Source organism: Mastomys coucha, unplaced genomic scaffold (assembly GCF_008632895.1).
Source record: "Mastomys coucha isolate ucsf_1 unplaced genomic scaffold, UCSF_Mcou_1 pScaffold23, whole genome shotgun sequence".
Taxonomy (NCBI): Eukaryota; Metazoa; Chordata; class Mammalia; order Rodentia; family Muridae; genus Mastomys; species Mastomys coucha.
In genome coordinates this window covers 20,953,444-20,975,012 of record NW_022196906.1, presented here as the reverse complement: position 1 = coordinate 20,975,012, position 21,569 = coordinate 20,953,444, and the positions used below count along the sequence as shown (strand labels likewise).

General features: G+C 40.6%; 1 protein-coding gene across 1 annotated transcript in view; it reads left to right on the top strand.

Moving 5' to 3' along the window:
• LOC116072388 (beta-galactosidase-1-like protein 2) overlaps nucleotides 1-4,111 on the top strand; it is a 31,499-nt gene extending 27,388 nt beyond the window's left edge. The window contains exons 15-21 of the mRNA XM_031343820.1: nucleotides 3-71; nucleotides 525-612; nucleotides 1,372-1,459; nucleotides 1,901-2,012; nucleotides 2,657-2,773; nucleotides 2,878-2,941; nucleotides 3,805-4,111. Coding sequence (XP_031199680.1) covers nucleotides 3-71; nucleotides 525-612; nucleotides 1,372-1,459; nucleotides 1,901-2,012; nucleotides 2,657-2,773; nucleotides 2,878-2,941; nucleotides 3,805-3,812 — 546 coding nt within the window. The 3' untranslated portion in view covers nucleotides 3,813-4,111. The remainder of the gene's footprint in view (nucleotides 1-2; nucleotides 72-524; nucleotides 613-1,371; nucleotides 1,460-1,900; nucleotides 2,013-2,656; nucleotides 2,774-2,877; nucleotides 2,942-3,804) is intronic.
• Nucleotides 4,112-21,569: the final 17,458 nt, after the last annotated feature.

The window sequence follows — 21,569 nt, the reverse complement described above, 5'->3', positions numbered from 1 at the left end:
AGGTGTTTTTGGATAACAACTCTGTAGGACTCCTGGATGAATCCAACAATGAGCTGCTTCTTTTCAAAGATGTATATAACATTTAATGTATAACATTCTAGTTCCAGCTAGGCTTGGGCCTGAGAGTTAGCGAGGCCTTATTATAGTTTATTTCCATTCCTCTGCCCTTGGTTTGCTCCACGCAGAGAAGCCCAGCAGTTGCAGGGAGGGTTATGTACATCTTGGAGGTACTGGTGACTGTTCTTTGAGTACTACACTCCCCCTTGAGTAGTCCCTGTTCAGAGCACTCTGGCTTGATTACCAGCCCCAAGAGTGTTCTTGTTTAAATGTTCAGGTGCCTGTTTCTGGAAAGAAAGGGGGAAAGCTGGGGTACAAGGGCCTGCCTATCCTATAGCTAGAGACTTTCAAGGTTCTGAGGCCTAATGTCTGCAAGCCACCTGCTTATGTCCTGTCCTAGCTCCAGGGAGGCCTGGAAGGCCTAAGGGAGATGCCAAATGAAGCTTACTCTGGTCTGTATTGAATAGCTCTCCAAGAAAACCCAGATTCTGAGGATCCTGGTAGAGAACCAAGGCCGACTCACTTCTGGGCAGGATATCAACAAGGAGAGAAAAGGTAGGCCCCAGAAGAAAATAACTGAGATAGTGTAGCACCAAACTTCTATTGCTCTTCCCCAGGTCAATGGCCCCTGGGAACAGGGGTGTGTTTGGAAAAGACAGCACACTTTCTTGGTTATGAAACATCTCTGTATAGAAGAAGCTGTGATAGTTTTGTGTTGTGTAGTTGCCAGGCAAGACCCATCATACTGCCACACATGTTGGTAAGGGGTTTGAAAGTGGTACCAGCAGGAGAAAGGTCTGGTGATGTGCCTGGTTGAGGTTCCTCTCTTGGGATATAACTTCTTCATTTCCAGGATCCCAGGGATTATGTGTGTCCTTCTGCTTGGGCCCAGTACTCCTGAGCAGAGTCACACACTGTTTATCTATCTTAAGTGCTTTGACAAACCTGAGTGTTTGGGCTAGCCTACTGTTGGCCAGATCTGTAGCAGTTGCCATGATTCTGTGCTGTTAATGTAGATTGTGAGGCACCCTCTCCGAGAATACACTTATGAGGATAATACCTGTGTAGGATGTGGGCTTAGGTAGCTTAGTGGTAGAGTACTTGCCTAGCGTGCCTAAGCCTATTGAGCCTTGGTAGTTCAGTCAGCACCACCGGGGGCAGGGAAGGGGGCAGGGATCCATGGGAGTTTATAGAAACCTTCTAGCTAGCTGAGACCAAGAAAGCACATTCCTTCAAGGAGATCCCTGACTGCAGCTGGAGCATCCTTCTGTCTTTCTTGCCTCCTTCATAATCCCTCTCATTCCCACCCTATAGGTTTAACTGGAGACATCTATCTAGACAAGTCTCCACTAAGACTATTTAAAATCTACAGCCTGGAAATGAAAAAATATTTCATACAAAGGTGGGTGCCTTACCTTCAGGGTGATTATAGGTTAGGTAAGGGTGGTGGAGGATTTTACCCAGCATGTGTAAGGCACTTAGTTCAGTTAACCACCCTGCAAATAACCAAACCAAAATAAAATAGAATACAAAGAGGTGAACATGTAGAGCTGGAAGCACGCTCAGAGGTCTCTAGGTGAGTTCAGCCTTCAGTTTTCTGATAGAAAAAAAAAAGTCCTGAGTACTCAAAGAAATGATGTTGAGCTTCCCAGCTGTCTAGCAGCAGGGTAGTGACTGTCCCTCATCCACTGGTTAAACCTTCCATATCACGCATCTGAGGGTGTGGCTGCTACCACAGCAGGTATGGGATAGCAGCGTTCATAGAGGAGGCCAACTTCAGAAGTCACAGGTGGCACGTTAAAAGAAAAGTACAGCTTCTCACTGGCTCTCCATTTTCTCTTAGGGAATTTCCTAAGTTCTGGAAAACAGTGACAAGCCCTGTCCAGGGCCCTGCCTTTTTCCTCAGTCACTTCAAAGCTGGAGATCCTCCAAAGGATACCTTCATTAAAATACAGGTTAGCAGCACCATGCCATTTTTCTTCTGCTCATGGGCCCCAGCCCCACACGAAGTCCCCCAGTGTGTGAGTCTTGTCCTGTGGCAGGAGGCCAAGCCACCCCAAGTCACAGTCACATCATGAAGGCTTTTCTCTCTGAAGACTATTAGGACAGGGCAAGGAAAGTGAATAGAGGCAACAGAGGCATGAGCCAGTGAGACTAGCTGATGCATGCACTGTAGCAGGGATTTAGTGAGTGTGACCCATTAGTCCTCACATACAACCCTGGATGTAGAGACCTGTACCACTGTCATGAGTTCAGCACCCAAGGCATGCCATCCAGGGCACCTTGGCTGCCATTCCTGACATTCTACAATTTGAGTGTTTTGATGATTATTGGATTATAAGTGGGCATCCCCTCTGGTGGTTTGGGTCAGACCTGGGGAAATGAAAGGGAATTAGATTCTTCCTTGTGGCCCAATGCTGAGTTGCCTCCAAAGCAAGGCAGTAGCACAGACTGAAGATCACTATCCCACCTATGGCTCTTGTTAATCCATCCTGTCTTGGTCTATGCTAAGGATTGGTATGTCATTAGGATAGGGGTCTATCTGTTTTCTATCTTTTCATCTAGAAATTAGATCCTGAGACATCACAATATTTTTCAGGGTTGGGGAAAAGGTGTCATATCCATCAATGGAAGGAGCCTAGGACGATACTGGAACATTGGCCCCCAGGACACCATCTATGTCCCTGGCTCCTGGCTTCATCCTGGAGTTAATCAGGTGAATTCTCCCCATGTCTTCTGCTTCTTACTTCACTTTCTTTGCTCTGACTTCTGAGGGAGAACTTGGAATTGTCTGGCTGATTGACTTTTTTCTTTGTGCAGATCATAATGTTTGAGGAATTGAGAGGTGGTGTACAGATTCACTTCACAAACAAGGCTCATCTAGGTATGCCATTCCAGAGGGTCAGCATCTGGGAACATCTTTAGCCCTTGTATAGTAGATGAACTTTCTATTATGTTTACACAGCTCCATTCATCCCTCCCATTTTGAGATGACATAATTAGCCCTCTCCCTAACAGCCTCATCTAGCTCCCTTGCTCTTCCTTTCTGTGGGTCCCACCATGTTTTCTGGGTCCAGGTCTTATTGTGAGTCAACATCAGCATCTTCTACTTCTATCCTTTTCTTTTCTTTTCTTTCCTTTTCTTTTCTCTTCTTTTCTTTTTTCTTTTTTCTAGACAGGGTTTCTCCATGTAGCCCTGGCTATCCTGGAACTCATTCTGTAGACCAGGCTGGCCTTGAACTCGGAAATCCACCTGCCTCTGTCTCCCAAGTGCTGGGATTAAAGGCATGTGCCTCCACTGCCTGGCTAACCTTTTCTAAAATGAACCTCCTCCCTATGGCTTTTTCTCAGGTTGCTGTGTTAGATAACTTCAGGCACTCTTTCTAGTGCCCTTTAGCTAGTTTTCATAGTAAGGAATGCATGGAACATCAGGCTGAAATTGCTGAGTGTCTATACTGGATACCTAGGCTCCCTTGAGCCTTTTTTGGTAGTAAGAGTCCGATGTTCATTTGTGCTCCGACACTCCTCCCTTCCCCATGGCCGGCAATCAAGCCTGAGACGTTATGCATGCCATGCAAGTATTCTGTTACTGAGCCACAACCCAGTCCTAGAGAGACTTATGGAGAATCACTTGTCTCACTGCATTAGAGTCTTTTTGGGCCTAGTGAACAAACTTTCTAGTACCCCTAAGTCACAGTTTTACTGCCTTCGTAGCACACAGTATGCTAATCAGATTTTGTTTTTCAGGACATTGACTCTCAAGAAATGTGATATAAGCTAGAAGATAGACAGCTGAATCCCATCTGCAGTGGTACTGGGAGTAATCCATCAGTCCTGACCCATAGGTGCATCTACACTGGCTTCATTTTCTACCCATGCCAGGCTTGGTTCCATTTTCTACCTCCTCACTTGATGGCAAACCAGCTTTTGACTCGTTAGCTCACCTGTTTCTGATGCTTAAAACAAAATGGGCTTTACTCTTACACTTTCTTTGTCATGTTTCTTCTGTTAAAAGCTCTTTGACCAGCAAATAAAATTTTGGGGAAAAAAAGCAGGAAGATGCTTAGAATAATTGGCATTGCAAGTGTTAATCTGAAGTAAAAACAAATGATTTCTAAGAAGTCAAATAAAATAGAAACTGCAGGCAATGACAGGCAGCTATCATATATGGTTTCTGGATTTGGAGTCAATGATGTTTTCCTTTATCTTTCCAGTGGTCATTCCACTTTTGCTTCTTGGAGGCCATGTCAGTCAACTGTGCCTCCACATCCCACTTTTGTCATCTGATTTATACTCTCTGTTGATTTCCTGGTCTACGCTTGATCCTCCTAGGATAGTTTCAATGTTTCTGAGCCATACCAGTGGTCACAGAGAATTGCCTAAGTCCCTGGGGTAAATCAATTTGGTGGCCCATCTCAGGTTGGCAGAGGGAAGACCCATTGCATTTAAAGCTACTACAAATTTTAATGTAGTGCAAACAGATCCCCATTGAGGTTACAGACTTGGGGAACTTGGGAGAGAGGGTCCCCACATGAATTGGCATGGCACTAAGGAGGCTAAAGAGAAATACCAGCTAGACCCCAGAGTCTCTGTGGACTGTAGCTAAGTTAGGCTGGTTGCACAGGGAACATCAGCTTGTGTTAGCCCAGGAGTTAGCATCCTACCTATAACACTGTAGCGCATGCCTACAATACTAGTCCAGCCAAGGCACAGTCTGTTAGGGTAGAGAGATGTCAAAGCACCAGGAGCTTGAAGCAGCTGTCACAATGTGTCCATAGTCAGGAAGTAGAGCACAATGAGCATGAGCACATGCTAGTACTCGGATTGACTTCCCCATTTTTACAGTTCAGGATCCCCTGCCCAAGAATAGTCATCCACAGTTAAGATAGGTCTTCTTACACCAGTTAACTTCATCAAGATAATCCCCCTAAGGCATGTCTAGAAGCTTGTCTCCCACGTGACTGTAGATCTCTCAAATGATAATTAACATGGTCATGTCCTTGTTTCAAAAAAACTCCATTCTTTACCTGAAAACTAGGATAATTTCTCATCTACATTTCCTTCCTTCCTTTCTTCCTTCCTTCATTCCTCCCTTCCTTCCTACCGTGTGTGCGCCTGTACATGCATGTGCATGTCATAGCACATACGGTTTCTAGGGATGAAACTAAGGTCTTGAGGCTAGGAGGCAAGTGCTCTTACCTGCTGAGATGCCTCACCCATTCTCTACCCAGATCTTTTTCCTGTTTCTCCCCATCCCCTTATTTATTTTATATCATAAGCTTGTTTCTTCCATTTCTCCCAGGAGCTCTTTGTTTTCACACAAGCTCTTCTGAGTTAGGAGCCCTGCATCGTGTCAGTGCTGATCATGTAATGTGGTAGAGGGAGCTTACTTAATTCAACCACAAGCTCTGTAAACACTGCTGCTTATTTTGGGTGCCTTGTCCACCTGGATGTGTTCATGGACCAGATAATCTATGTTCAAACCTCCAAGTTAATATATTTACTTCATTTTAAAACATTTCTTGCTCTTTTGGGTCACTCTAGAGCCTCTGTTTGGCCTTTCTTGTGTACCAACTCTACCCTTATACTGCAAGGATGGCAAAAAATTACTTTTTAAAGTGATATCACTCAGATACTTAGGAGCCCTTCTTTAATCCTCTCTCTCTCCCTCCCTCCCCTCCTCCCTTCCTTTCTCTTTCTTCCTTTTTTTCCTCTTCCTCCTTTTCCTCTTCTTCTCCCTCTTCTTCCTCCTCCTCCTCCTCCTCCTCCTCCTCCTCTTATTTTTTGGTTTATTTTGTGAGTAGCTCTCATTCTGTAGCCCAGGCTGGCTTACAATTCATTATTTAGTCTAGGTTCACATCAAATTTGTAGCAGCCCACCTGATTCAGCTTCCTATGTGCTGGGGCAACCAGCATGCATAATTAAACAGTCCTAATTAAGTTATAGCACCATCTATCATTGGCCCAATAGGGTCTCAACTAGTCTTTAAAATTAGTCAGATTATTAATCTGTTAAATTTGTTAATCTATATCATCACCTTAGGGGACCAAACTGGTTCCTGACAAATGATTGTATTTGTTCAGCCTTGCTCTCATAGATAACTGTACTCATCTGGGGTAGTAGTTTGCCTCTGGGGTTTAAGTCTTCCTGGAATCCAAAGTGACTTCAGGTTCAGGGCAATATCCCATCTTTGTACCTTTAGATAAAAGCAAAGAAGACAAATGCAAAAAAAAAAAAAAAAAAAAAAAAAAGGCAGAGATGTCAAGTTTCCATTCTTTTATTAGTTGCCTTATGTGAGCAAGTAAGGGATGTGTTACAACTCTGAAGGGATAGGTATCCTGGCAGTTGGGAGCCAAAGAATACCACACAGTCACACTGCACAACAAAACCTCACCCCAGAGATTTATTCAGAAAGACACAAGAAGGGTGCCCAACTTTGCTCAGGCAAAAAGCAGCAAAATAGAAAAGCAGAATAGGAGGCAGGCTTTATATAGGGCTTCTAGGGGAAGTGTGAGATTTCCAGGGTGGGATTGGTAATCCCACCACTCTTTTTGGCTTGGTATTAGGGCAAACTCAGGGATTGGTGTGATTTTGAGCTGAGGAATTGGAGGGGTTTTCAAAACCCAGAAGTGAGTACATATTTTTTTACTCCTCTGTTTTTTATCAAGAGCAACTTCTATGTGCCTGGTTCAATACCCTTCCACCCCCTCCTGAGTTCGTTAGGATGTTGGTCAACCTGGAATTTTCTCAGTTGAGGTTCCCCCTATCAGATAACTCTAGTTTCTGTGTGCCAAGTTAACATAAGACTAGACAGCACTATATAATGATATGTAACAATATAACTATGTAACAATATAACAATGAGAACTCTCTTCTCATTGATGACACACTAGGCCATCCTCTGCTACATATGCAGCTGGAGCCATGAGTCCTACCATGTGTACTCTTTGGCTGGTGGTTTGTTTAGTCCCTGGGAGCTCTAAGGGTACTAGTTAGTTCATATTGTTGTTTGTCCTAGGGGGCTGCAAACCCTTAAGCTGCTTGGGTCCTTTCTCTAACTCTTTCAATGGGGAACCTATTCTCAGGCTGTGAGCTTCTACTTCTGTATTAGTCGGGCACTGTCAGAGCCTCTCAGTAGACAGTTCTGGTCAGTCAGCACTTGCTAGCATCCACAATAGTGTCTGGGTTTGGAGATCGAATTTGGGAAGTATTCCCAGGTAGAGCAGTCTCTGGATTGTGCTTCCTTCAGTCTCTGCTTCATAGTTTGTCACTGCAATTCCTTCCATGGGTATTTTGTTCCCCCTTCTAAGAAGGATTGAAGTATCCACAATTTGGTCTTCTCTCTTCTTGAGTTTCTTGTGGTTTATGGATTGTATCTTGGGTATTCTGAGCTTCTGGGCTAATATCCACTTATCAGTGTGTGCATACCATGTGTGTTCTTTTTTGATTGGGTTACTTCACTCAGGATGATATCCTCCAGATCCATCCACTTGCCTAAGAATTTCATAAATTCATCGTTTTTAATAGCTAAGTAGAACTCCATTGTGTAAATGTACCATATTTTCTGTATCCATTCCTCTGTTGAGGGACATCTGGGTTGTTTCCACTTTCTGACTATTATAAATAAGGCTGCTATGAACATAGTGGAACATGTGTCCTTATTGCATGTTAGAACATCTTCTGGCTATAGGCCCAGGAGTGGTATAGCTGGGTCCTCTGGTAGTACTATGTCCAATTTCTTGAGGAACTGCCAAACTGATTTCCAGAGTGGTTGTACCAGCTTGCAATCCCATAAGCAACAAAGGAGTGTTCGTCTGCTGTCACTTGAGGTTTTTTTTTTTAATTAGATATTTTCTTTATTTACATGTCATATTTCCTAGTTATAACTTAAAAAAAAAAAAACAAGAAACAACAACAAGAACAAACCCCTGTTCCCATCCCCTTCCCCTTGCTTGCCACTCTACCCTCTCCTGCTTACTGGCCCTGGCATTCCCCTACACTGGGGCACAGAATCTTCACAGGGCCAAGGGCCTCTCCTCCCATTGATGACTGACTTGGCCATCCTCTACTATACACATACTGCCAGAGCAATCAGTCCCAGCATGTGTACTCCTGAGATGGTGGTTTAGTTCCTGAGAGCTCTGAGGGTACTAGTTAGTTCATATTGTTGTTCGTCCCAAGGGGCTGCAAACCCTTCAGCTCCTTTGGTCCTTTCTCTAGCTCCTTCGTTTGGGGACCCTGTACTCAGTTCAATGGATGGCTATGAGCCTCTACTTCTGTATAGTCGGGTACTGTCAGAGCCTCTCAGGAGACAGCTATATCAGGCTGGATTGACCTACCTTCAGTCTCTGCTCTATAGTTAGTCTCTCTACTCCATGGGTATTTTGTTTCCCCTTTTAAGAAGGAATGAAGCGTTTACATTTTGGTCTTCCTTCTTCTTGAATTTCTTGTGATTTGTGGATTGTACTTCATGTATTCCGAACTTCTGGGCTAATAACCAGTTATCAAAGAGTGCGTACCATGTGTGTTCTTTTGTGATTGGGTTACCTCACTCAGGATGACATTTTCCAGATCCATCCATTTCCCTAAGAATTTCATAAATTCATTGTTTTTAATAGCTGAGTAGTACTCCATTGTGTAGATGTACCATGGACATCTGTGTTGTTTCCAGTTTCTGGCTATTATAAACAAGGCTGCTATGAACATGGTGGAGCATCTTCTGGGTATATGGCCGGGAGTGGTATAGCTGGGTCCTTTGGTAGAACTATGTCCAATTTCTGGAGGAACCACCAAACTGATTTCCAGAGTGGTTGTACCAACTTGCAATCCCACCAGCAATGCAGTAATGTTCCTCTTTCTCTACAACCTCTCCAGCATCTGCTATCACCTGAGTTTTTTATCCTAGCCATTTTGACTGGTATGAGGTGGAATCTCAGGGTTGTTTTGATTTGTATTTCCCTGATGACTGAGGATGTTGAAAATTTCTTTAGGTGCTTCTCAGCCATTTGGTATTCCTCAATTGAGCATTCTTTGTTTAGCTCTGTACCCCATTTTTTAATAGGGTTATTTGCATTCTTTTACATGCTAACCGCCAGTTGAGCTAGCACCATTTGTTGAAAATGCTGTCTTTTTTCCACTGTATGGTTTTAGCTCCTTTGTCAATGATCAAGTGGCCATAGGTGTATGGGTTCATTTCTGGGTCTTCAATTCTGTTCCATTGATCTACCTGTCTGTCACTGTAACAATACCACGCAGTTTTGTCACAATTGCTCTGTAGTTCAGCTTAAGGTCAGGGATGGTGATTCCACCAGAGGTTCCTTTATTGTTGAGAATAGTTTTCCCTATCCAAGGTTTTTTGTTATTCCAGATGAATTTGCAAATTGCTCTTTCTAAGTCTGAGAAGAATTGTGTTGGAATTTTGATGGGGATTGAATTGAATTTGTAGATTGTCTTTGGCAAAATGGCCATTTTTACTATATTAATCCTACCAATCCATGAGCATGGGAAATCTTTCCATCTTCTGAGATCTTCTTCAATTTCCTTCTTCAGAGACTTGAAGTTCTTGTCAAACAGATCTTTTACTTGCTTAGTTAGAGTTACAACAAGGTATTTTATATTATTTGTAACTATTATGAAGGGTATTGTTCCCCTAATTTCTTTCTCAGCCTGTTTATTCTTTGTGTAGAGGAAAGCCACTGATTTGCTTGAGTTAATTTTATATCCAGCTACATTGCTGAAGTTGTTTATGAGGTTTAGGATCTCTCTGGTGGAATTTTTGGGGTCACTTAAGTATACTATCATATCATCAGCAAATAGTGATAATTTGACTTCTTCCTTTCCAATTCACATCCCTTTGATCTCCTTTTGTTGTCTAATTGCTCTGGCTAGGACTTAAGTATAATATTGAATAGGTAGCGAGAGAGTGGGCAGCCTTGTCTAGTCCCTGATTTTAGTGGGATTGATTCAAGTTTCTCTCCATTTAGTTTGATGTTGGGTACTGGTTTTCTGTATATTGCTTTTACTATGTTTGCATATGGGCCTTGAATTCCTGATCTTTCCAAGACTTTTATCATGAAAGGATGTTGGATTTTGTCAAATGCTTTCTCAGCATCTAATGAGATGATCATATGGTTTTTTTTCTTTGAGTTTGTTTATATAGTGAATTACATTGATGGATTTCCGTGTATTGAACCAATCCTTCATCCCTGGGATGAAGCCTACTTGGTCATGGTGTATGATCGTTTTGATGTGTTCTTTGATTTGGTTTGCAAGAATTTTATTGAGTATTTTTGCATTGATATTCATAAGGGAAATTGGTCTGAAGTTTTCTTTCTTCTTTAGGTCTTTGTGTGGTTTAGGTATCAGAGTAATTGTGGCTTCATATAACAAATTGGGTAGAGTACCTTCTGTTTCTATTTTGTGGAATAGTTTGAGGAGTATTGGTATTAGGTCTTCTTTGAAGGTCTGATAAAACCCTGCACTAAACCCATCTGGTCCTGGGCTTTTTTTTGGTTGGGAGGCTATTAATGACTGTTTTATTTCTTTAGGGGATATGGGACTGTTTAGATCATTTATCTGATCTTGATTTAACTTTGGTACCTGTTATCTGTCTAGAAAATTGTCCATTTCATCCAGGTTTTCCAGTTTTGTTGAGTATAGGCTTTTGTAATAGGATCTCATGATTTTTGGATTTCCTCAGTTACTGTTGTTATGTCTCCCTTTTCATTTCTGATCTTGTTAATTAGGATACTGTCTCTGTGCCCTCTAGTTAGTCTGGCTAAAGGTTTATCTATTTTGTTGATTTTCTTAAAGAACCAGCTCCTGGTTTGGTTGACTCTTTGTATAGTTCTTTTTGTTTCTATTTGGTTGATTTCAGCCCTGAGTTTGATTATTTCCTGCCTTTGACTCCTCTTGGGTGAATTTGCTTCTTTTTGTTCTAGGCTTTCAGATGTGCTGTCAAAATTCTATTGTATGCTCTCTCCAGTTTCTTTTTGGAGGCACTCAGAGCTATGAGTTTTCCTCTTAGGACTGTTTTCATTGTGTCCCATAAGTTTGGGTATTGTACTGGCTGGTTTCTTGTGTCAACTTGACACAGGCTGGAGTTATCACAGAGAAGGGAGTTTCAGTTGGAGAAGTGCCTCCATGAGATCCAGCTGTGGGGAATTTTCTCAATTGCCCCTTGTGGGTGGTGCCATCCCTGGGCTGGAGGTCTTGGGTTCTATAAGAGAGCAGGCTGAGCAAGCCAGGAGAAGCAAGCCAGCAAGGAACATCCCTCCATGGCCTCTGCATCAGTTCCTGCTTCCTGACCTGCTTGGGTTCCAGTTCTGACTTCCTCTATTGATCAACAGCCATGTGGAAGTGTAAGCTGAATAAACCCTTTCCTCCCCAACTTGCTTCTTCGTCATGATGTTTGTACAGGAATAGAAACCCTGACTAATACAGGTATGTTGTGGCTTCATTTTCATTAAACTATAGAAAGTCTTTAACTTCTTTTTTTATTTCATCATTGAGTAGAGTGTTGTTAAGCTTCCCCGTGTATGTGGGCTTTCTATTGTTTATGTTATTATTGAGGAGCAGCCTTAGTCCATAGTGATCTGATAGGATGCAAGGAAATTTCAATCTTCTTGTATCTATTGAGGTCTGATCTGTGACCAATTATATGGTCAATTTGGAGAAGGTACCATGAGTTGCTGAGAAGAATGTATATCCTTTTATTTTAGGATAAAAAGTTCTGTAGATATCGTTTAAATCTATCTGTTTCATAACTTCTGTTAGTCTTGGTGTGTCTCTGTTTAGTTTCTGTTTCTATGGTCTGTCCATTGCAGAGAGTGGGGTGATGAAATCTCCCACTATTATTGTGTGTGGTGCAATGTGTGTTTTGGGCTTTAGTAAAGTTTCTTTTATGAATGTAGATGCCCTTGCATTTGTGACATAGAGATTCAGAATTGAAAGTTCATCTTCGTAGATCTTACCTTTGATGAGTATGAAGTGTCCCTCCTTACTTTTTTGATCGCTTTAGGGTGAAAGTTGATTTTATTTGATATTAGAATGGTTACTCCAGTTTGTTTCTTGGGACCATTTGCTTGGAAAATTGTTTTCCAGCCTTTTATTCTGAGGTAATGTCTGTCTTTGTCACTGAGGTGGGTTTTCTGTATGCAACAAAATGTTGGGTCCTATTTATGTATCCAGTCTGTTAGTCTATGTCTTTTTATTGGAGAATTGAGTCCATTGATATTAATAGATATTAAGGAAAAGTAATTGTTGCTTCCTGTTATTTTTGTTGTTAGAGTTTGAATTCTGATCATGTGGCTATATTCTTTTATTTTTGTTGGAAGATTACTTTCTTGCTTTTTCTAGGATGTAGTTTCCCTTCTTGTGTTTGAGTTTTCCATTTATTATCTTTCAAAGGGCTGGATTTGTGGAAAGATATTGTGTAAATTTGTCATGAAATACTTTGGTTTCTCCATCTATGGCAATTGAGAGTTTTGCTGGGTATAGCAGTCTGGGCTGGCATTTGTGTTTTCTTAGGGTCTGTATGACATCAGCCTAAGATCTTTTAGCTTTCAAAGTATCAGGTGAGAAGTTTCAAATAATTATGATAGGTCTGCCTTTATATGTTACTTGACCTTTTCCCTCACTGCTTTTAATATTCTTTCTTTGCTTTGTGCATTTGATGTTTTGATTATTATGTGGCAGGAGGAATTTCTTTTCTGGTCCAGTCAATTTGGAGTTCTATAGGCTTCTTGTATGTTCATGGGCATCTCTTTCTTTAGGCAAGGGAAGTTTTCTTCTATAATTTTGGTGAAGATATTTACTGGCCCTTTACGTTGGAAGCCTTCACTCTCTTCTATACCTACTATTCTTAAATTTACTCTTCTCATATGTCCTGAATTTCCTGGATGTTTTGTGTTAGGATCTTTTTGCATTTTGTGTTTTCTTTGACTGTTGTGTCAATGTTTTCTCTGGTATCTTCTGTACCTGAGATTCTTTCTTCTATCTCTTGTATTCTGTTGGTGATGCTTGCATCTATGTTTCCTGACTTCTTTCCTAGGTTTTCTATCTCCAGAATTGTCTCTCTTTGTGATTTCTTAACTGTTTCTACTTCCATTTTTAGATCCTGGATGGTTTTGTTCAATTCCTTCCCCCATTTGGTTGTGCTTTCCTGTAATTCTTTAAGGGATTTTTGTGTTTTCTCTTTAAGGACTTGTACCTGTTTTTGTGTGTTCTCCTGTATTTCTCTAAGGGAGTTATTTATGTCCTTCTTAAATTCCTCTATTACCATCATGAGATATAATTTTAGATACAAATTTTGCTTTTCTGGTGTATTGGGGTATTCAGGACTTGCTGTGGTAAGAGTACTAGGTTCTGATGATGCCAAGTAATCTTGGTTTTTGTTGGTAAGATTCTTGCATTTGCCTTTCACCAACTGTTAGTCTCTGGTGTTAGATATTCTTGCTGTCTCTGGCTGGAGCGTGTTCCTCCTGTGGTTCTGTAAGCCTGTGTCAGAACTCCTGGGAGATCAGCTCTCAGCTGGTAAGACCCTTGTGCAGAGGGCTGTGGATCAGTCATCCCTTCTGGTTTCAGGTGGAGTTTAGAAAGGACTCTGTCCCAGCTGCTCTGCTGTTTCTACAGCCTGTTCCTTTTGACTGGTTCAGCCTTTGAAAGTCACTGGATAGAAAATGGTGATCTCACCTAAGTCCTGGGGTCAGAGCACTCCCTAGAGACAAAGTCTCTACTTGTGGGAAAAGCTATTGTTCTTTTCTTAATGATGTTATTAAATAGAATGAATACACACATATACATGTGTATTAAAACTTATGAAAATATCAAAACTTTTTAGGGAACACTTCTTGTGATCAAAAACAGAATTTAAAAATATCAAAATGTTATGCCACAATAAATAGATATAGACAAGATTTTATATAAGATGATTGCCGATATAGCAAATTAAAAAGAAAATACATATTCTGCAAAATCTACAAAATATTTAGGTAAAGCTGAGACACACATCTCTCTACATTTCTAGTCACAGACACATTAGAAATTAAATGCACTAAAATCACCTTAAAATAATATTCTTTTATAGAGTGGCTACTTGACAGGCTTTACACAGAAAGAGATTTATGAGATCCTTAGCTTTATTAAGACTCTTCTCCCTGATAGTCAAAAACCTGAAAAAATTACCAGGAAATATAAGAAATTATCTTAACAAAATCTAAAATCTTGTCATTTAAATCCATTCTTTACACTGATATCACTAGGAATAGAACAATATTTTAATAAATAGTTATTGCCTTAACATAGACAATTAGGTTCTAGTTTTATATGGGTATGTTAAATCCTCTAGATGAATTTACATTTAAAAATACCTTTTACAAAAATACCTTTTTTTTTTTTTTCAAGACAGGGTTTCTCTGTGTAGCTCTGGCTGTCCCGGAACTCACTCTGTAGACCAGGTTGGCCTTGAACTCAGAAATTTGCCTGCCTCTGCCTTCCAAGTGCTGGGATTAAAGGTGTGCACCACCACTGCCCAGCCACAAAAAATACCCTTTAACTCTGCAAAAATATTGATAAAATAAAATCTTATGTCCTTTAAGAATTTTCTCATAAATTTCTCTTAAGTTCCTTTGTATTTTTCTGCACATAGGTTTCAAATGCTGGTTAGATTTTTAATGCTAAGTAAATGTATTCCTATTTAAGAACCAGGAACAGAGAAATCTTAAATTGTTTCTCTATTAATGAAAACAAACTTGTTCCGATCCAAATTCCATTTGTGACAGAAGGAAACAGATTAAATCAACATGTTTACATAGTGGAATATCAGAAGCCTCTAAGTGGATGGCAGCTTGTTTTTCTAGAGTGAGCTCTTATGCCTGTGTATTTTTTTTCTTTTTTTTTTTATTAGATGTTTTCTTTATTTACAATATCTCCTTTCCCAGGTTCCCCTCCAAAAAAATAAAAATAAAAATAAAAATAAAATAAAATAAAATAAAAAACTAAAAACTAAAAACCCTCCCCCCACCCCCTGCTCACCCCCACCCCTCTGCTAACTGGCACTGACATTCTCCTACACTGGGGCATAGAACCTTCACAGGGCCAAGGGCCCCTCCTCCTATTGATGATCGACTTGTCCATCCTCTGTTATACATTTACTGCTAGAGCCATGAGTCCCACTATGTGTACTCTTTGGTTGGAGTTTTAGTCCCTGGGAGCTCTAAGGGTACTGGTTAGTTAATATTGTTGTTTGTCCTAAGGGGCTGCAAACCCTTCAGCTCCTTCAGTCCTTTCTCTAGCTCCTTCATTGGGGACCCTTTACTCAGTCCAATGGTTGGCTGTGAGCCTCTACTTCTATATTAGTCAGGTACTATCAGAGCCTCTCAGGAGACAGCTATATCAGGCTCCTGTCATCCAGCACTTGTGTCTGGATTTGATGATTGAATATGGGAAGGATCCCCAGGTGGAGCAATCTCTGAATTGTCCATCCTATAGTCTCTGCTCTATAGTTAGTCTCTACAACTCCTTCCATGGGTATTTTGTTCCCCCTTTTAAGAAGGAACGAAGAATCTACACTTTGGTCTTCCTTCTTCTTGAGTTTCTTGTGGTTTGTGGTTTGTTTGTACTTTGTGTATTCCAAACTTCTGGGCTAATATCCACTTATCAGAAAATGCATACCATGTGTGTTCTTTTGTGATTGGGTTACCTCACTCAGGATGATATTCTCCAGATCCATCCATTTCCCTAAGAATTTCATAAATTCATTGTTTGTAATAGCTGAGTAGTACTCTATTATACAGATTAGGCTTAGCTATGATAAAAAATCTTGAAGTTTCCCCTCCAAATTCATATTTACATCCATTCCCCTAGAAATATGCTTTACATTATAAGTACCAAGAGTCATGATTTTAGCATACAGTAAGTTATTAAAAATTTGAAAAAATGAAGTAACCTCAGGTTTTTTTTCCCAGGAATTATTGGGGCAGATTAAGTTTAATCTATGTTGCCCTAAGAGTCCTTTGATTAAAGGCTCATCTGTGTGGCAGAAGCAAGAGTCAATGCTAGGGGAGTGTTTTGAGTCAGTAAGGAATACTGCTTAATAGGAACTCCTTTCCAAAACATCATGGATTGACCAGTTTCTCTTGGATGTGTTAGAAAATGGGAGTGGGTGGGTTAGAAACAAAGAGAACTATACAAAGAATAAGCAAAACTAAGAGTTGATTTGAGAAAAATCAACAAGATAGATAGACCCTTAGCCAAACTAACTAAAGGGCACGCAGACAGTATACAAATTAACCAAATCAGAAATGAAAAGGGAGACATAACAACAGAAACCGAGGAAATTTAAAAAAAATCATCAGATCCTACAAAAGCTATACTCAACCAAACTGGAAAATTTAGATGAAATGGATAATTTTTCTAGACAGATACCAGATACCAAAGTGAAATCAGGAGCAGATAAACCATCTTAACAGTCTATAAGCCCTAAGGAAATAGAAGCAGTCATTAAAAGTCTCCCAACCAAAAAAAAAAAAAAAAAAAAAAAAGTCCAGGGCCAGATGGTTTAGTGCAGAATTCTATCAGACCTTCAGAGAAGACCTAATACTAATACTTCTCAAACTATTCCACAAAATAGAAACAGAAGGAATACTGCATAATTCATTCTATGAAGCCACAGTAATGTTGATACCTAAGCTACACAAAGACCCAACAAGGACAGAGAACTTCAGTACAATTGTGTTTATGAATATCAATGCAAAAATATTCAATAAAATTCTCACAAACCAATTCCAAGAACACATCAAAATGAACATTCATAACGATCAAGTAGGCTTTATCTCTGGGTTGCAGGGATGGTTCAATATAGGGAAATTCATTAATGTATTCCACTATACAAATAATCTTAAAGAAAAATATGACATGATCATCTCATTAGATCCTGAAAAAGCTTTTGAGAAAATACAACATTGTCGGCCGCCTTACCCGTCCAGCGGAAATAAGGAGGCACACACCAAGCCCTTCTCTATGCAGTTTAATCAGGAACCTTGATTTTTTACTTTTTCTCTAGCTAGCTAGCTTCTTTTATATTCTTCTATATCTTCTTCTTACATCTTACTTATTACTACTTACATCTTATTAGTTACGTCTTATTAGTTACATACTTATTCCTAATTCTACATCTTACATCTGTCCTTACATCTTACTTCTATATCTACATCTTCTCTCCTATCCCATTACCAGCCCCAATTCTAAATACTTACTCCTAAATCTTACATAACCCATCACCAACCCTAATTCTACATACTTACTCACTACTTCTTATATTCTCTCTCCAGCCCCCAGCCCTTGTGGGTTAAATACTTTCCCTGGTCCCAATCATCATCGGTATGTGGCAAAGCATAATAGGCTACGAGAAATCATGCCAGCTTGCATCATAAACTAGAAGCACACAGCTTTTCCAACTAAGGCTTGTTTATCTCAATGCTGTCTGCTCTGGCCGGAGACCAGGTGTTCAATATATATGTCTAGGGTGGCAGCTGCGGCTCCCCACACAACATCTTTCATGTTAAAAGTCTTGGAAAGATCAGGACTTCAAGGCACATACTTAAACACATTAAAGCCAATATCCAGCAAACCAACAGACAACATCAAATTAAATAGAAACTTGAAGCAATCACACTAAAATCAAGGACAAGACAAGGCTGCCCATTCTCTCCCTATTTATTCAATATAGTATTCAAAGTTCTAGCCAGAACAATTAGACACCAAAAGGAGGTCGAGGGAATATAAATCAGAAAGGAAGAAGTCAAGTTATCACTATTTGCAGATGATATGATAGTATACATAAGCAAACCCAAAAATTCTACCAGAGAACTCCTTCAGCTGATAAAAAACTTCAGCAAAGTAGCTGGATATAAAAATTAACTCAAAAGAATCTGTTTCTTTTTTCTACACAAAGGATAAATGGGCTGAGAAAGAAAGTAAGGAAAAAACAGCTTCCACAATAGTCACAAATAATATATCTTGGTGTAACTCTAACCAAGCAAGTGAAAGATCTGTATGTCAAGAACTTCAAGTTTCCAAAAGAAAGAAATCGAAGAAGACCTCAGAAGATGGAATGATCTCCCATGCCATGGATCACTAGGATTAACATAATAAAAAATGGCCCTCTTAACAAAAGCAATCTACCGATTAAATGCAACCCCCACCAAAATTTCAACTCATTTTTTCACAGAGATAAAAAGAGCAATTCTCAACTTCATCTGGAATAACAAAAAACCCAGTATAGTGAAAACAGTTCTCAACAATGAAAGAACTTCTTGGGGAATCACCATCCCTGACTTCAAGCTGTAGTACAGAGCAATAGTGATAAAAACCACATGGTATTGATACAGAGACAGGCAGATAGGTCAATGGAATAAAATTGAAGACCCAGAAATAAAAGCACACACTTACAGTCACTTGATCATTGACAAAGGAGCTAAAACTGTCCAGTGGAAAAAAAAGACAGCATTTTCAACAAATGGTGCTGGTCTATGTGGTGGTCTGCATGTAGAAGAATGCAAATTGATCCATTTTTATCTTATTGTACAATCTCAAGTCCAAGTGGATCAAGGACCTTCACATAAAAGCAGATACACTGAATCTAATAGAAGAGAAAGTGAGAAAGATCCTTGAACACATTGGCACAGGGGAAAATTTCCTAAACAGAACACCAAATGACTCAGGCTCTAAGATCAACAATTTACAAATAGGACCTCATAAAATTGAAAAGCTTCTGTAAGGCCAGAGACACTCTCAATAGAACAAAACAGCAATATACATATTGGGAAAAATCTTTACCAACCTTACATCAGATAGAGGGCTAATACCCAAAATATACAAAGAATTCAAGAAGTTAGACTCCATATAACCAAATAACCCCATTAAAGATGGGGTATGGAGCTAAAGAAAGAATTCTCAACTGAAGAATCTCAAATGACCAAGAAGCACCTAAACATGTTTAACTTCCTTAGTCATCAGGGAAATGTAAATCAAAATGATCCTGAGATTCCACTTTACACTGGTCAGAATGGCTAAGATCAAAAACTCAGATGACAGCAGATGCTGGTGAGGATGTGGAGAAAGGAACACTCCTCCATTGCTGTGGGACTGCAAGCTGGTACAACCACTCTGGAAATCAATCTGGTGGTTCATCAGAAAATTGGAAATATCTCTAACTGAAGACTCAGCTATACCACTCCTGGGTATATACCCAAAAGATGCTCCGACATATAACAAGGACATGTGCTTTACTATGTTCCTAGCAGCCTTATTTATAATAGCCAGAAGCTGGAAACAACCCAGATGTATCTCAACACAGGAATGGCTACAGAAAATGTGGTACATTTACACAATTGAATATTACTTAGCTATTAAAAGTGATAGTTTCACAAATTTTTTAGGCAAATGGATGGAACTAGAAAGTATCATACTGAATGAGGTAACACAGACCCAAAAGGGCATACATGGTAGGTACTCACTAATAAATAATAAATAATAAATAAATAATAAATGCTCAGAAAACCCATACTACAACTCACAGACTATCTGAAGCTTAACAAGAAGGAAGGCCAAAGTGTAGAAGCGTCAAACCCACTTAGAAGGGGGAACAAAATATTCATGGGAAGCAGAGGGAAGGAGGGGCCTGGGTGGAAGAGGGGCATAGGAGAAAAAAGCGGGGGCAAGACCAGGTATGGGAAGAGATGGAGAGAAGTCCATAGGGCCAGGAGAATGAATAGAAATATGTAAAATTAGGTCATGGGGAATGGGAGGAACCATTAGAAATTCCCAGATGCCAGGGATGCAAGAGGTTTCAGAACCCAGTGGGGATGGCATTAGCTGAAATACCCAACAGCAGGGAGATAGAACCTGAAGAGATCACCTGTAGTAGATAGATATGGCCCCCAGTGGAGGGATGGGTCACCCACCCATCTAATATTTTTGACCCAGAATTGTCCCTGTCTAAAGTAAATGAAGCAGAGACTGAAGAAAAGACCATCAGAGACCTCCCCACCATGTGATCCATTCCATCTGCAGACACCAAACCCTGACACTATTGCTGATGCTAAGATGTGCTTGCAGACAGGAACCTGGTGTGGCTATCCTCTGAGAGGCTCTGCCAGCACCTGATTAAGCCAGATGCAGATACAGCCAGCCATTGTACTGAGCCCAGGGACTCCAATGGAAGAGTTAGGTGAAGGGCTGAAAGAGCTGAAGGGGATTGAAACCCCATAGGAATAACAACAGGATCAGTTAACAGGATCTCTTAGAGCAACTCTTTAGGGACTAAACCAACAACCAAAGAGTATTCATGGGTTGGTCCATGGCTCCTGCTACATATGTAGCAGAAGACTGCCTCATCTGGCATCAGTGGAATGGGAGGTGCTTGGTCCTGTGGAGGCTTGATGCCCTAGAGAAGTGAGATGCTAGAGGGGTGAGGTGGGAGTGTGTGGGTGGATGGGTAGACATCCTTTTAGGGACAAAGGGGAAGGGGATGGGGTGGGGTGTTCATGGTGGGGAGACTGGCAACAAGGATAGCATTCGAAAGGTAAACACATGCAGATATACCAAATCCAGATAATAGTGAGGATGCCAAGAAGTGCTTCCTGACAGGAGCCTGATACAGCTGTCTTCTGAGAGGCTTTGCTAGATCCTGATATGAATGCTCACAGCCAACCATCAGACTGAGCACAGGGACCCCAATGGAGGAGTTAGGAAAAGGACTGAAGGAACTGAAGGGGCCTTATTTGGCATCAATGGGAGGAGAGGCCCTTGGTCCCATGAAGGATCCATGCCCCAGTGTAGAGGAATGCTAGCATGGTGAGGTGGGTGGGGGAGCACTCTCATAGAAGCTGGGTAAGGGGGGATGGGATAAGGGGTTTACAGAGGGGAAACCAGGAAAGGGGATAACATGAAATGTAAATAAATAAAAGATCCAATTAAAAAATAATAAGAAATCAAGATGGAAAAAAGAAAGATAAACATAAAATAATTAATAAAAAGCAACAAACAAACAAAACAAAAAATGCAAAGGGCCTTCCAAATTGAGAAGGAAAAGAAGAGGTTCACTGACTGGAAGACCTCACCATGATCTTCAGGGCTTATAAGGTCAAAGTATGCATTGCATTGCCTCACCATAGTGATGGAAAGAAGACAATGCTGGCCAAGGTGGAAAGATAAGAAAACAGACCCTGGAATAAGGCTGATTCCAGTGTGTGCAGTGTATAGGGTGACAACATGACCTGTTCATAATATGACTAAGGAGGAGGTTTTTTTAAAATTGTAGTTATGAGAAAGAGAGAGAGAACAATGGGCAGCACCTGAAAGAGTCCAGAGCAGAGAGAGAAAGAAGTAGACTGAACATGGCCTGGGTTATCTGCTAGAGAGGAAAGAATAGTTGGACACAGGGAATGCAGAAAACATCTGAGAGAATCAGAACAGAGCAGAGCAGAGCAGAGCAGCAGGTGAGTGAGAGT